General features: G+C 45.8%; 1 protein-coding gene across 7 annotated transcripts in view; it reads left to right on the top strand.

The window, feature by feature from the left end:
* Positions 1-10410: 10410 nt before the first annotated feature.
* Positions 10411-13972, top strand: part of SYNCRIP (synaptotagmin binding cytoplasmic RNA interacting protein) — a 30258-nt gene continuing 26696 nt past the window's right edge. For 4 of the 7 annotated variants that reach the window (XR_014795595.1, XM_084890735.1, XM_084890734.1 and 1 more), the window contains exons 1-4: positions 10411-10969; positions 12310-12469; positions 13197-13315; positions 13439-13546. Coding sequence is in view for 6 of the 7 variants with exons in the window: in XM_084890735.1 (XP_084746861.1) it covers positions 12322-12469; positions 13197-13315; positions 13439-13546 (375 nt within the window). In the remaining variant the exon portion in view is untranslated. The remainder of the gene's footprint in view (positions 10970-12309; positions 12470-13196; positions 13316-13438; positions 13547-13972) is intronic. The other 3 variants (XM_084890732.1, XM_084890736.1, XM_084890737.1) reach the window with 3 other exon arrangements.

The following is a 13972-nucleotide window of genomic DNA, read 5'->3' as shown; positions in this document are numbered from 1 at the left end:
CATGGCTGGATTTTTGGGCTTGATCCCCAGTAAGAGGCATGCAGGAGACAGCCAATTGATTTTTTCATCTATCACTTTCCTTTCCTCTCTCTCTAAAAATTCAATACAAACATATTAAAAAAGAAAGAAAGAAAGAAAGACCTTTCTTGACCAACTTAAGTAGATCCTCCCTGTTATTCTGTAACAGTTTACTATGTTAGTGTCTTTGTTGCATTTATGACATTTCATAAATAATTTGCTTACTTATTTATTTTATTTTTTTCTCATTTAGCTGTGATCTACATGAAGAGAAAAGACATTCCTGCTTTATTCACTTAGTGCTTCTGGAATGATGAATATAGTGAATGGATTTCTCTTAGTTTTTGCTTATTTATGGTTTTTGCTTCTTTATCAATTTATTTTTTTAAAATATATTTTATTGATTTTGTACAGAGAGGGAGAGAGATAGAGAGTTAGAAACATTGATGAGAGAGAGCCTCTTGCACACTCCCCACTGGGGATATGCCCACAACTTAAGTACATGCCCTTGACCAGAATCAAACCCGGGACCCTTCAGTCCCCAAGCCGACGCTCTATCCATTGGGCCAAACCGGTTTCGGCTTCCTTATCAATTTAGTTAGATGGGAACTCATACCCCAGCTCTTACTCCTTCTTCATGACACTGATTTTATCTTCAGTTGGTCCAATTAGTTGTGGCAAGACAAAGATGAGTAGTATTGTAAGAAAAATGTGACAGCTTAGGCCTGCTCCCTTAGTAGGGGCTTTGGAAAAGGTTATCCTTGGAAAGAACTTGAGACACATCATGATGGACATATTCAATAAAATAATAATGATACTAATAATAATACTTTTTTTGTTGCTATGATTCATCTTGAAAATCTGAACAACCAAAGGTTGCTTGTATTCTGAGACTCTATTCATAGTAGAGTGAGACTACTTTGATAAAACCATTATTTAGGTTTATGTTTACATAATCCTTGTTCTTTTAATAGTTACTTGGATAAACTCCATGGCTTCTGTAACCTTATTCATCAACTTTCATTTTAAAAGTTAAAATGTAAACAGCTAAAATGAGACAAAGCAGCCCTAAATGGTTTGGCTCACTGGATGGAGCGTTGGCCTGAAGACTGAAGGGTACCAGGTTTGATCGGGTTAAGGGCATGTACTTTGGTTGCAGGCACATCTCCAGTAGGGGGTGTGCAGGAGGTGGCTGATCGATGTTTCTCTCTCATCGATGTTTCTTTTCTTTCTTTCTTTCTTTCTTTCTTTCTTTCTTTTTTTTTTTTTTTTTTCAATATATTTTATTGATTTTTTACAGAGAGGAAGGGAGAGTGATAGAGAGCTAGAAACATCGATGAGTGAGAAACATCGACCAGCCGCCTCTTGCACACCCCCTCCTGGGGATGTGCCCACAACCAAGGTACATTCCCCTGACCGGAATCGAACCTGGGGCCCTTCAGTCCGCAGACCAATGCTCTACCACTGAGCCAAACCAGTTTTGGCGCTCTCATCGATGTTTCTAACTCTATCCCACTCCCTTCCTCTTTGTAAAAAATCAATAAAAATATATTTTAAAAAAATAAAATGAGACAAACCATATAATTTTTAAAAACCTAGATGCCTTCTTTCTCTCAAGAGTATGTCCATGCCTTTTTTCCCTGTCAGGTTTACATATCCTGAACGCTAAGGGTCCCCCAAGAGACTTGCAACCAGAGGAGCAATGGGCAGCAGCAGCTTGTCCGGGCTAACCCCTTGCACCTATCTCCAAGGCCCCTTTTCCTCTTAACTTTCCAAGGAGCCGAAACAACCCCACCTAGGCTCTCTCCTGTTGCTTTTTATATCCTAAGCCCCTCTTTGTTTCACTGTTCCCAGCTTTAATAAATGTACTCTCAAAATTAAATAAATGAGCCATAACCAGTTTGGCTCAGTGTATAGAGCGTCGGACTACAGACTGAAAGGTCCCAGGTTCGATTCCGGTCAAGGGCATGTACCTTGGTTGCGGGCACATCCCTAGTAGGGGGTTTGCAGGAGGCAGCTAATCTATGTTTCTCTCATTGATGTTTCTAACTCTCCGTCCCTCTTCCTTCCTCTCTATAAAAAAATCAATAAAATATATTTTTTAAAAATTAAATAAATGAATATATAATAAAAATAAATAATCTAGCCGGGACCGGTTTGGATCAATGGATAGAGCGTTGGCTTGGGGACTGAAGGGTCCTGGGTTCAATTCCGGGCAAGGGCATGTACCTTGGTTGCGGGAATATCCCCAGTCGGGGGTGTGCAAGAAGCAGCTGATCGATGACTCTCTCTCATCGATGTTTCTAACTCTCTATCTCTCTCCCTTCCTCTGTACAAAATCAATAAAATATATATTTTTAAAAAATAATCTAAAAGCAATAGAATGTTTAGCATTTCAAGTGTATTTAAGATATTATTTTTTTAATTAATAGATTTGATTTTTAGAACATATTTAGATTTAAGAAAAATGAGCAGAAAATACAGTTTCCAACTACTTCTCCAGCCCTCCTCTTCCCACAGTTTCCCCTATTAGTAACGTTGTGCATTAGGTGATACATTTTTTACAACTGACAAGCCAATCTTTTTTTAAAATATATTTTTATTGATTTCAAAAAGGAAGGAAGAGCGAGGGAGGGAGAGAGAGAGAGAGACATATCAATGATGAGAGAGAACCATTGATCGGCTGCCTCCTGCATGCCCACTAATGGAGATTGAGCCTGCAACCCAGGCATGTACCCTTGACCTGAATCAAACCCAGGACCCTTCAATCCACAGGCCAACACTCTATCCATTGAGCCAAACCAGCTATGTCTGACAAGCCAATCTTGATCTATTATTATTAACTAAAGTCCATAGTTTACCTTAGGGTTCACGCTTTTTGAAAAGAAATATATTTTTGTTGATTTCAGAGAGGAAGGAGGAGAGAGAGAGATAGACACATCAATGACGAGAGGGAATCATTGATCGGCTGCCCCACACGCCCCACACCGGGGATCAAGCCCTCAATCTGGGCATGTGTCCTGACCAGGAATTGAACTGTGACCTTTTTTATAGGTCTATGTTCTACCATCAAGCTATGCCTGCTGGGTTAGGATTCATTCTTTGTCATGTACATTCTATGGGTTTTAACAAATGAATAATGACATGTATTGACCAGTATAGCATTATACAGAATTTAATTGCCCTAAAAATTCCCATGTTTCACCTATTTATCCCTCCCACCTTTTCTCTCTCCCTGAACCGCTAGCAACCACTGATTTTTACTGTCTCCACAGTTTTGTCTTTTTGAGAATATCATATTGTTGAAATCATAGTAGTAGTGTGTGCCTGTTTGGATTGGCTTTTTTCATTGAGCAATATGCATTTAAGATTCCTCCATGTCTTTTCATGGTTTGATAGGTCACTTTTAAAAAATAAATCTGCCGAAACTGGTTTGGCTCAGCGGTAGAGCGTCGGTCTGTGGACTGCAAGGTCCCAGGTTCGATTCTGGTCAAGAGCATGTACGTTGGTTGTGGGCACATCCCCGGTGGGGGGTGTGCAAGAGGCAGCTGGTCGATGTTTCTCTCTCATCGACGTTTCTAGCTCTCTATCTCTCTCCCTTCCTCTCTGTAAAAAATCAATAAAATATATATTTTTTAAAAATAAATAAATCTTTTGCCCTAGCTAGTGTGGCTCAGTGGATAGAGCGTCGGCCTGCAGACTGAAGGGTCCCGGGTTCGATTCCAGCCAAGCGCACATGCCCCGTTTGTGTGGTCTCAGTCCCTGGTGGAGGGGAGTGCAGGAGACAGCCGGTCAATGATTCTCTCTCATCATTGATGTTTCTATTTTCTCTCTTCCTCTTCCTTCCTCTCTGAAATCAATATAAATATATTTTAAAAAAATAAATCTTTATTGTTGAAAGTATTACATACGTTTCTTTTTTCCCCCTATTCCTCCTCTGCCCACAAGCCTTCACCACCCACTGTATCCTTGGATTTTGCATATATGCATATGAGTTCATTGGTTGATCTCTTTTCTTCCTCCACCCTCCCCTGGATATATCATTTTTTTAAAAAATATTTTTTATTGATTTCAGAGAGGAAGGAAGAGGGAGAGAGAAAGAGAAACATCAATTATGAGAGAGAATCATTGACGGGCTTCCTCCTGCAAGCCCCTCAATGGGGACCAAGCCCACAATCCACGCATGTGCTCCCAACCGGAATGGAACCTGGAACCCCTCAGTTCACAGGCCGACACTGTCCACAGAGCCAAGTCAGCCAAGGCTGGATAGATAATTTCTTGATAGCACATAATAAAATTCCATTACATAGATACCAAAGTTTGTTAATCCACTCATGTATTGAATGACATCTTGGTTGCTTTTGAGTTTTGGCAATTATGAAGAAAATTACTATAAACATTCATGTGCAGGTGTGTGTGTGTGTGTGTGTGTGTGTGTGTGTGTGTGTGTGTGCGTGTGTGTGCGCACATGTACTTAAGTTTTCAACTCATTTGAGTAAATACCAAGGAATGCAACTGCTGAATCACATGGTAAGAGTATGTTTAGGTTTGTAAGAGACTGCCAAACTGTCTTCCAAAGTGGCTGTACCATTTTGCATTCCCACTAGCAATGAATAAGAATTCCCCTTGTTCCATGTTATCACCAGCTTTAGTCTCAGTGTTTTGAATTTTGGCCATAATAGGTATGTAGAGGGATCTCACTATTTTAATTTACAATTATATAATGATGTATGATGTTGAGCATCTTTTCATATGTTTATTTACCTTTTGTACATATTCTTTGGCGAGGTGTCTGTTCAGATCTTTTGCTCATTTAAAAAAATTGAGTTATTTGCTTTCTTATTGTTGTGTTTTAACTCATTGTTTGATTGAGTTTATATATTTTGGATACTAGTCCTTTAACAGTTATGAGTTTGGTGCAAAGATTTTCCTCTCATCCTCTAGCTTTTCTCTTCATTCTCTTAGCAGTGTTTTTGAAGAAAAGTCTTAAAATTAAAAAAAAATTATCTTTATTGTTGAAAGTATTTTCCCCTATTGACCTCCTCCACCCTGCCCCTGTCTCCCCACCCCAAAAAGTCTTAAATTTTAACACATCAGCCTTTCAATTACTATAAAAATATGATGTGAGAGATGTTGCAAAACTTTCTTGACTACTGGGAAGATTGGATTGAATGACTTCCGCAGTCTCTTTTGACTCTACATTTTTATGGTTCTTAGGAAAGAATAATGGTGTGCTGTGGACTTTTCTTACAGGAATTTTAGGGTCCCTTCCCCATTATGACATTAATATACGATAATTGCAAAAAGTTCAGAAAATGTAGAAAGGAGGGAAGTATAACATTTTAAAAAGCAAAGTGATGCTGAGAAAGTAGATTTTTGAATGACAAGCACAAAATCCAAACAGGCCTGCTTATATGCCTGCCTTTCATTGATTGCAACTCAACAAGTCTCCATTTTTTTTTTTTTATTACTTCAAAGGTTACATGGATGGAAAGATAGTAATGTGGTATATGAATAATTAACTTTTAAAAACATATGTATTTTAATAAGTCAAATATCACCAAAGGGTATGAATTAAAGAGTGATGGTCTCTCTCCACCCCATCCTTCTAACTATTAATATTTTCTGTAGAAACAAAATCTTTATAACCATGCATAGTTACACACATACAAACAGCTTCATGTGTCAGGGATCTCCTATGTCTTATCTTGACATACATCATTGTAAACCTAGTGCATACCATGGAGCTTGGTTCACAGAAGGTGTTCAATTGAAAGAATAAATGCAACACTACATCATTTTGTAGGTGGCTGTTTTTATATTATATTTTATTTTTTTAATAAATTTTTACAGAGAGGAAGGGAGGGGGGAAGAGAGAGAGAGAGAGAGAGAGAGAGAGAGAGAGAGAGAGAGAGAGAGAGAGAGAGAGAGAGGAACATCAGTGATGAGAGAGAATCATTGATTGGCTGCCTCCTGCATGCCCACTAATGGGAAGGGAGCCTGAAACCCAGGCATATGCCCTTGACTATAATTGAACCCAGGACCCTTCAGTCTGCAGGCTAATGCTTTATCCACTGAGCCAAACAAGCTAGGGCAGGTGAGTGGCTATTTTTTTTAAATTTAAGAATGTAACCTGGATATCTTTCCATGTTAGGACATATATATAACTACTTCATTCTTTTCCATGGCTCACAAATAATCCACTATATGGATTTACTATAATTTTGTCAAATTATCTTGTAAAAAAAGTTACCCTCTCCTGGCTAGCGTGGCTCAGTGGTTGAGCATTGACCTGTGAACCAAGAGGTCATGGTTCAATTCCCAATAAAGGCACATGCCCGGGTTGTGAGCTCAATCAATCCCCAGTGTGCAGGAGACAGCTGATCAATGGTTCTCTCTCATCATTGATTTTTCTTTCTCTCCCTCTCCCTTCCTCTATGAAATTAATAAAAATGTTTTTTAAAAAGTTATCCTCTCACTAACAGTGAATATGTCAGTATCTCTACATCCATGCTGGGGATGATATCCAAAATTATATACTATTAATCTTTGTTATTGCTCCTAGTTTTGTTTGAAGCAAAGGTCCATATAAGGGGAAGAGCAGGCAATTTTTCTATAAAGGGAAGTTAGGATTCAAATGGGAACAATCTTAAGTGGCAAAATGAGGAGCCAGAAAAATAATTTGAGAATTTTTATACATTATAAAATGATCAAGCTAGAAGAGATCTTTAAAGTTATGTTTAATACATTTCTTTTATTAGATGAGGAAATAGAAATTCTGAGAAGTGAAATGATTTATCCAAGCTCACATTATCAATTAGTAGCAGATCTGGGTTTAGAACCAAAATTGTTTGGGTCTCTCAGCCTGTTATCCCTTGCTTTTATTCATTAAACATTACTAACCATCAAATCCTGTGTAAGGTATTAAGTGGATTAAGGGGAGTAAGAACACTTTTATTGAGCACTTTCCTTGTGCCAGATCTTTCATATATATATTTCAGTCTATCCCAGGATGGCTCTCATACCAACTGAATCACTCTACTAGTTTGGCTTTTTAAAAATAAAAGTATTATTAGGGATTCCCCATATTTCAGTAATAGTTATTCTTGGCGTCAAGCCTGGAATAAGAAGTTTTGTAGTTCAAGAGGAAATTATACTATTGTTTCATTTAAAAATGTATCAAATGGCGACCACAGCTGATTGTTTTTTTCCCCTTAGGCCTGCTCAGGGCATCAGCTACCCTATCTAGGCCCTCAGTGAGTACAAATCTGATAAATGCTAGAAATGAGGGAAGGCCAGCTGAAGCCTGGAATGTAAGTGGCTGAGTTGTGGCTGGGGATACCTGTGAGACAGATCATGAAGGTTTTTTGTTGACTTATTTAAATACCTTGGCATTTGTTCTTAGTGTAATGGAAAGCTAATAGTCTTAGGTAGGGTCTTCCGGGGTGAGAGGAGGAAGAAGAGAGGGGAGAGGAGGCGGAGCTTGAATGGATTAGGAAAGCTGTTAAGAGTGGATGAATCAGGAGGCTATATCATTAGTTCAGATGGTAAATGATGGGGCCTTCACTACTTCTTTTTTCACTTATAAACATACTAGAGGCCCAATGCATGAAAATTCATGCACTTGCGGGGAGGGGGGGGGGGCCCTCAGCCTGGCCTGCGCTCTCTCACAGTCCAATCCAGAAGCCCTCGAGGGATGTCTGACTGACTGCCACGGAGGAGGCTTCGGCTGATCAGTGCACCCCCTGTGGAAGCGCACCGACTACCAGGGGGAACCTCCGGCTTTGAGCGTCTGCCCTCTGATGGTCAGTGCACGTCATAGTGACCGGTCATTCCTGGTCGTTCTGCCTTCAGGGCCAATTTTCATATTGCCCTTTTATTATATAGGACTAGAGGCTCAGTGCATGAATTCGTGCACAGTTGGGGTCGGGCCAGCCTGGCCCCAATTGGTGGATCGGGGCCTGTAGGGCAGAGGAGAGGGTGGGAGGTTGGCTGGATGGCCCACCCCGATCAGGGCCCAGCCCAGCTGGGGTGAGGGGCCATGGGCGATTAGTCGGTGGGCCCCACCCCTGATTGGGATGGGTGGGTTGATTGGGGGCAGGGTTGGCCATGGGGAGGGGCTGTGGGCCACCAGCCCCACCCCCAAATGAGGTGGGAGGGGCCAATCAGGGATCAGTGGCTGGGGGAGGGGCTGCAGGAAGTTGGCTGGTGGCCCCCCACCCCCAACATTGGGCTGTTTTGCTGGCCTCAGTAGGTGTCATTGCAACTGGGCATTCTGGTCGATCTGGCATTCTGGTCGCTGGCTTTTTATATATTTACAGATGATAAATGATGCTGCCCTGTGCAACATAGAGATAAGTATGTTAGGGAGACAAAATTAACAGGACTTGATTTGACATTGAGGGAGAATCCTGGATGGATTCTTGGTTTTCCTGGTAATGCTGCTAGATGCAAGTGGGTGATGTTCCTTGCGATGGGAACTCAGAAGATGAAAGATTAGAAGATTATGTGCTCAGTGTTGTTGTTTTTTTTTTGTTTTTTTTTTTTTTAATTAATCCTCACCCAATAATTTTTTCCCATTGATTTTTTAAAATTATTTTTAGAAAGAGTGAAAGGGGGGATAGAGGGATGAATGGAGTGAGTGAGGGAGGGAGAGACACACACACACATTGATTGGTTGCCTCTTGCACATGCCCTGACTGGGCTGGGAATGAACCTGCAAGCCTTCCAAGCGCAGGCTAAGGCTCTAACCAATGAGCTCACCAACCAGGGTGTGTGTCCAAATAAAAGTCTATGGGGTGGTTAGACAAAGAAATTAGAGCTAGAGGTTTTACTTTGGGATTCTTTAATCACCTGGTAGATGGCATTGCCTAGGGTAATAGGAACATTGATTCCCCAGGAAGGGCTAAATAAAAAGCGTTGGATTGTCAAAATCTATTATTTTCACTTTTTAACCTATAGGATTACTCTAGTTTATCACATTTTATGTTAAACATTTTGGCTATTTGTCTTTCACTTATAATTTTACCTATGACTTTGGGATTATGAGGTAAATTGTTGAATTTCTTGAATTCCATAGCAGGTTTTAGGTAGTGGGTATTTCAGATGCTTGTGCAGTTAATACTTTCGTCAAGTATTCCATGTTTTGATACAGAAACCTATGAACACAATCTGGCATTTGATGCTCAGGCACTTTACACAGTGCTCGCATAACTTTTCCTCGAACCACCCATCTGCCATATAGCATAGAGCTTATATAGGGAACCAGCGAGTTCTCGAAAATAAGCTTGTTTTTAAATCAATAGGGCACTACTATTTTCCATGAGAGCGGCATTGGATAACATGATTACCCATCTCGCGTGTGAAATTCAAATGCCTTTGTCTTGTCTCGCATGTAACTAGCAAGCCGGTTACAAAGGAAATGTCACTTCACCTAAGATTCAGTGGCCAAGATTTTTGAAAAAGAAACAGACATGTTCCTCACAGCTGCCCTGACCATGCAGCTTCTGGGGCTTCGAGTTGCTCGGGGGAAGCCCTTCACTGCCCAGGAGCCCCGGGACTGACACGGAGCACCGCGCGGCCCTTCATCGGCGGCGTGGCCCCAAACCCGGCCTCGGAGTCACCCCAAGCCTGGGCCAATCCGAGCCCCCTTCCAGGCGGCAGGGGTTCCCGAGCCGGAGCCGCCGACGCCCCTCCCGAGAAAGTGCAGCGGCGCGGGGCCCCGGGAGGGAGGCCTCATTGTCCGGCGGGGGAGGCCGGGTCCCCCCGGAACGACTCCCGGCCAGGGTGCCGCCGGCCAGGCTGACCTCGAGCCCGTGGGTCCCCGCGCCGCTCCCCTCCCCCGCCGCCCCATTGTCTGCCTCGCCCCGCCCCGGGGGACACGTGCGCTCGCAGCTTCCCCGGCGAGGAGCGCGTGGGGCGGCGGCGGCGGCGTGGACACCGCTCGGAACGGCTGCGCGGCCGCGGCGGGTCCGGCGCGCACGAACCGGTGGGTGCCTGCCCGCCACGCGGGGAGCTGCGGCCGCGCTCGGAGGCGCCGCCCGGAGCCTCGCGGGCTGGGGACACACGGCCAGGGGTGGGGCGGCGGCGTGCGCGGGTCGCGGCGGAGGGAGTGGGGTGCGGTGGGGCCGGGTGGGGCGGGGTGGGGAGATGCCCGTCTCCTGACAAAGGAGAACGAGTGGGACACGCCGAGCCGGCCGCCCCGCCCCGCCCCGCGAGGAGGGGAGCTGGGGGCGGGGCGCCGGGAGGGGAAGGGGCGGGCCTTTCATTCACTCTCGGCCCCTCGGCCGCCGCCGCCGGAGCGGAAGGGCGGGGTCTCGCGGCCCCCAGCCCCCCGGGCGTGAGGAGCGGAGGCGGCTGCGGGGCGGGGCCTCGAGGCGCGCGTCCCGAGGCGTCGGCGACGTCGTCACGTCAGCGCGGGAGAGAGAAAGAGAGGAGCGGACTCGGCGGGGACGGGGGACGGGGCCGAGAGAGCGAGGGCGAGGGAGCCAGCGAGCGTGCGAGCGAGGCGAGGAAGGGCGGCCAGTCGTATCCGAACGGCCGCGGGCGGGAGCGGGAGCGGGAGCGGTGGGGGAAGGAGCAGGGAGGGAAGAAGGAAGGAAGGCTGAGGGGAGAAGGCGGACGGAGGCCGGTGGCGGCGGCGGCGGCGGCAGTGGTCGGGGGAGAAGAAGGAGGAGCTGGAGGAGGGCAGGGGCTGAGGGAGTGAGTGAGAGGAGCGGACGCGCCAGGAGGGGAGGGAGGGCCGGGAAGGGGGGGTCACGCGGGGGCGCGCGCGCACGGGGAGCGCGCTCGGAGGCGAGTGGAACTGGATCGGGTTTGCTGCCAGCGGCGTGAGCTTCGGCCGCCATTTTACAACAGCTCCACTCGCGCTGGACACAGGGAGCAGCGAGCACGCGTTTCCCGCGACCCGGTCTCCTCGGACAGGATTCTTCCGCCGCAGCCCAACGGGGAGGTAACGACCGCCAGGAGCCGGGTCCGGGAGGGGGGGTGCTCCGTGTGACATTGTGGAGCGGGGCTGGGGGAGGGCGGCGTGGGGGGGAGAAACCGGCTTTTCTGGAAAATGGATTCCAAGGAGGACAGGAGCACGTTGGTTGGCCGGGGCTGGCGGGGAGCAGGCCGCGGCCCGCGCCGCCACTTCCTCCGCTCCATGTGCCGCCGCCGTCCGGGCTTTGTCTGCGGCGACGCTCCCGTGACCGCGCGGACCGCGAGCGGCGGCGGCGTTGGTGCCGTCGTGGCCGTGGCCGCGGCGCGGGAGTGGGCGGAGAGGAGCCGGTGCCGTCCCGCGGCCGGGGCGGCGGGCAGTTCGCGGAACGCCGCCGCCGGGTTGTGGGCCCCGGCCCGGGGGTGGGACGGCTGGCCGGGCGCCGCCGTGGCCGTGCGGACCGGGGCGGGGCGGGGGGCTCGCGGCTAGTCGGGCCGGGCGGCCGGGGGTCGCCGGCGGCCGCCGGGGCGGAGGGAGCCATGTGTCACGGTGGTGGGGGAGGGGGGCGGGGAGGTCCGGTGGCCTGTCGCCGACGCGGCATCGGTGTTGAGAGGGGTGAGAGGTTGTGCTGCTGCTGATGCTTTCCGCGAACTCGGACCCGCGGCTTCGGGTTGATGTTGGGAAGCCGGTGGACGGTCGTCTTTGGCCTGGGGCTGACTCCTCGGTGGGTTTCCGTTGGAGGAAGTTGTAGGACATTTGAAGGCGCGGAGCACGTGTTCCTCATGGGCTCCTGTTGCCCGGAGCGGTGAGGCTGCCACTCTGGGTGTGGAGCCGGGGGCGGGCTCTGGGGCGCGGGGGTGAAGGGTGGGGAGAGACGGGGTGGTGGGTGGGAAGGTGTCTGGTGTGAGCGCTTTGTTCTTCGCTGCTGGCTGTGGTTATACCGATCCGTAAGCGGCAGGCGGGAAAAGCGCGCACTTTGGGGGTTTACCTTGGAGAGGGAGAGGCCGGGCTTTGCTGCCTGACCCGCACGCACCTCATTCTCTGTACGGGCACAGCTGCATGTGGCGCGCTGGCTGGTCCTCAGCTGATTGGGCTCCATTTGTAATGTCGTTTTTCCTAGGGAGTGTTAGCAGGTGAGCCAGGGGTGGTGCTAAGGAAGAACAAGTGAATCCTTTTTTTTTTTTTTTTTTCCCCCTCTCCCCTCGCTCATCATCAGGCTTGTCAGGCGATAAGTGACTTGAAGGCTTCTTTAAAGGGAGGCGCTGGCTGGTGTAGAACTTGGTAGAGAAAGGAAAGATTGGGGCTCTCATTTTTGTCCTCTACCCTTTTTTGAAGATCCTAGTTTAATTTTGCTTATTGCGTTTGAACAGATCTCTGGAAACATGGCTACAGAACATGTTAATGGAAATGGTACTGAAGAGCCCATGGATACTACTTCTGCAGTTATCCATTCAGAAAATTTTCAGACATTGCTTGATGCTGGTTTACCACAGAAAGTTGCTGAAAAACTAGATGAAATTTACGTTGCAGGTAAGAACTAACACTTGCAAAATTATATTATGAAATTTTTCTATTGGATTTCTGGCTTTGAGCTAAAATAGCAACTTTTTGTGGTTTCCAATAAGTGTGGGAACTGGAGTTTTGCTTTGCCTTGTTGTGATAGTTGTGAAGTAGAGGTTAAGGTGTACTGTACCTAGTAGAGGGAGGGAAGGAAGATAGAAAGGTTAGGAGGTAAATAAAGGCTGGCTGGCCAGATGGATAAGTATATGATGGTAGCAACAGCTGCTAACTGTTGGGAACAGGCCATGTGACTTTTGGGGTATTTTTATAGTAGGATTCTTCCTAATTAATTTGGTAACTGTAGACTGGTTGTCTGTATTGGTGTGGCTTTTGCTTTTTCTAGTGGCTATTTGAAATGGGTAGAGGTTCAGTTGTCAGCCTTGGTTTTTTGTTCGTTGATTTTAGGATTTGTATATTTATTGTAGAAATACTTAGTATTCTGAACTGACTTTGAGAACAAGGTCTAAAAGAAATTGAGTCATTATTGTAAGTGTGGTTGAGAGGGCTTCTTTAGTTCAGAGTGCAGTTTCAGAATGGCTAAAGTATGTGTTTGTCATTAAGTAGATTGTAAGAGGAATGGAAGAATACTTAGTTGGCACACATGCTACTTTTATTGGTAAATCTGGTATTTTCTTTAAAAAAGGTTTTTCCAAAAATACTAAAAGTGGACAACTAATTAAATTTTTTTCTTCTCCAGGGCTGGTTGCACATAGTGATTTAGATGAAAGAGCTATCGAAGCTTTAAAGGAATTCAATGAAGACGGGGCATTGGCAGTTCTTCAGCAGTTTAAAGACAGTGATCTCTCTCATGTTCAGGTAATACTAATTTAATGTCAGCATGAAAAGAATAAAAATATTGAGTAGTTTTGATGTAGTTTAAGTTTGATTTAATAAGATACAGATGGCATAATTAAATAGAATTGGAAAATTTCTTTTCAGAACAAAAGTGCCTTTTTATGTGGAGTCATGAAGACTTATAGGCAGAGAGAAAAACAGGGGACCAAAGTAGCGGATTCTAGCAAAGGACCAGATGAGGCAAAAATTAAGGTATGTCTTAAAAAAGTACTTTGCTCCCTTCAGTTTTAAAGTTCTTTTAACTATTTTATAGCTTTGCTAAATATTCTGTGGATGTGAACTGAGTTTTTTTTTAAGTTAATTGAAAATTAATGACCATGAGATAATTTGCATTTTTTTCCTAATTACTATTTTTGAAAGTTTTCTGCCTTTTAACTGTTGGTTTCTTAAAACAATTTGCTTTTCTTAAGGTTGTGGGTTGTTTTTTTTGTTTGTTTGTTTCCCAGCTATACTGATGCTATTGGTATTCTAAATAAAAGATTGAAAAAAATCTATCCACCATATTTTGGATGGTTTTTGAAAATCTGCAAGTCCAGTTTACTGACCGAGGAACCAAAATGGAAGGGGGATCAGTTCAGCCTAGGCTGATGGAGAGTGCACATTTAGCAGTTGACTCCT

Source organism: Pipistrellus hanaki (genome assembly GCF_964339955.1).
Source record: "Pipistrellus hanaki genome assembly, chromosome: 7".
NCBI lineage: Eukaryota > Metazoa > Chordata > Mammalia > Chiroptera > Vespertilionidae > Pipistrellus > Pipistrellus hanaki.
The sequence above is the reverse complement of the archived record's forward strand: the minus strand, read 5'-3'. Positions and strand labels throughout refer to the sequence as shown.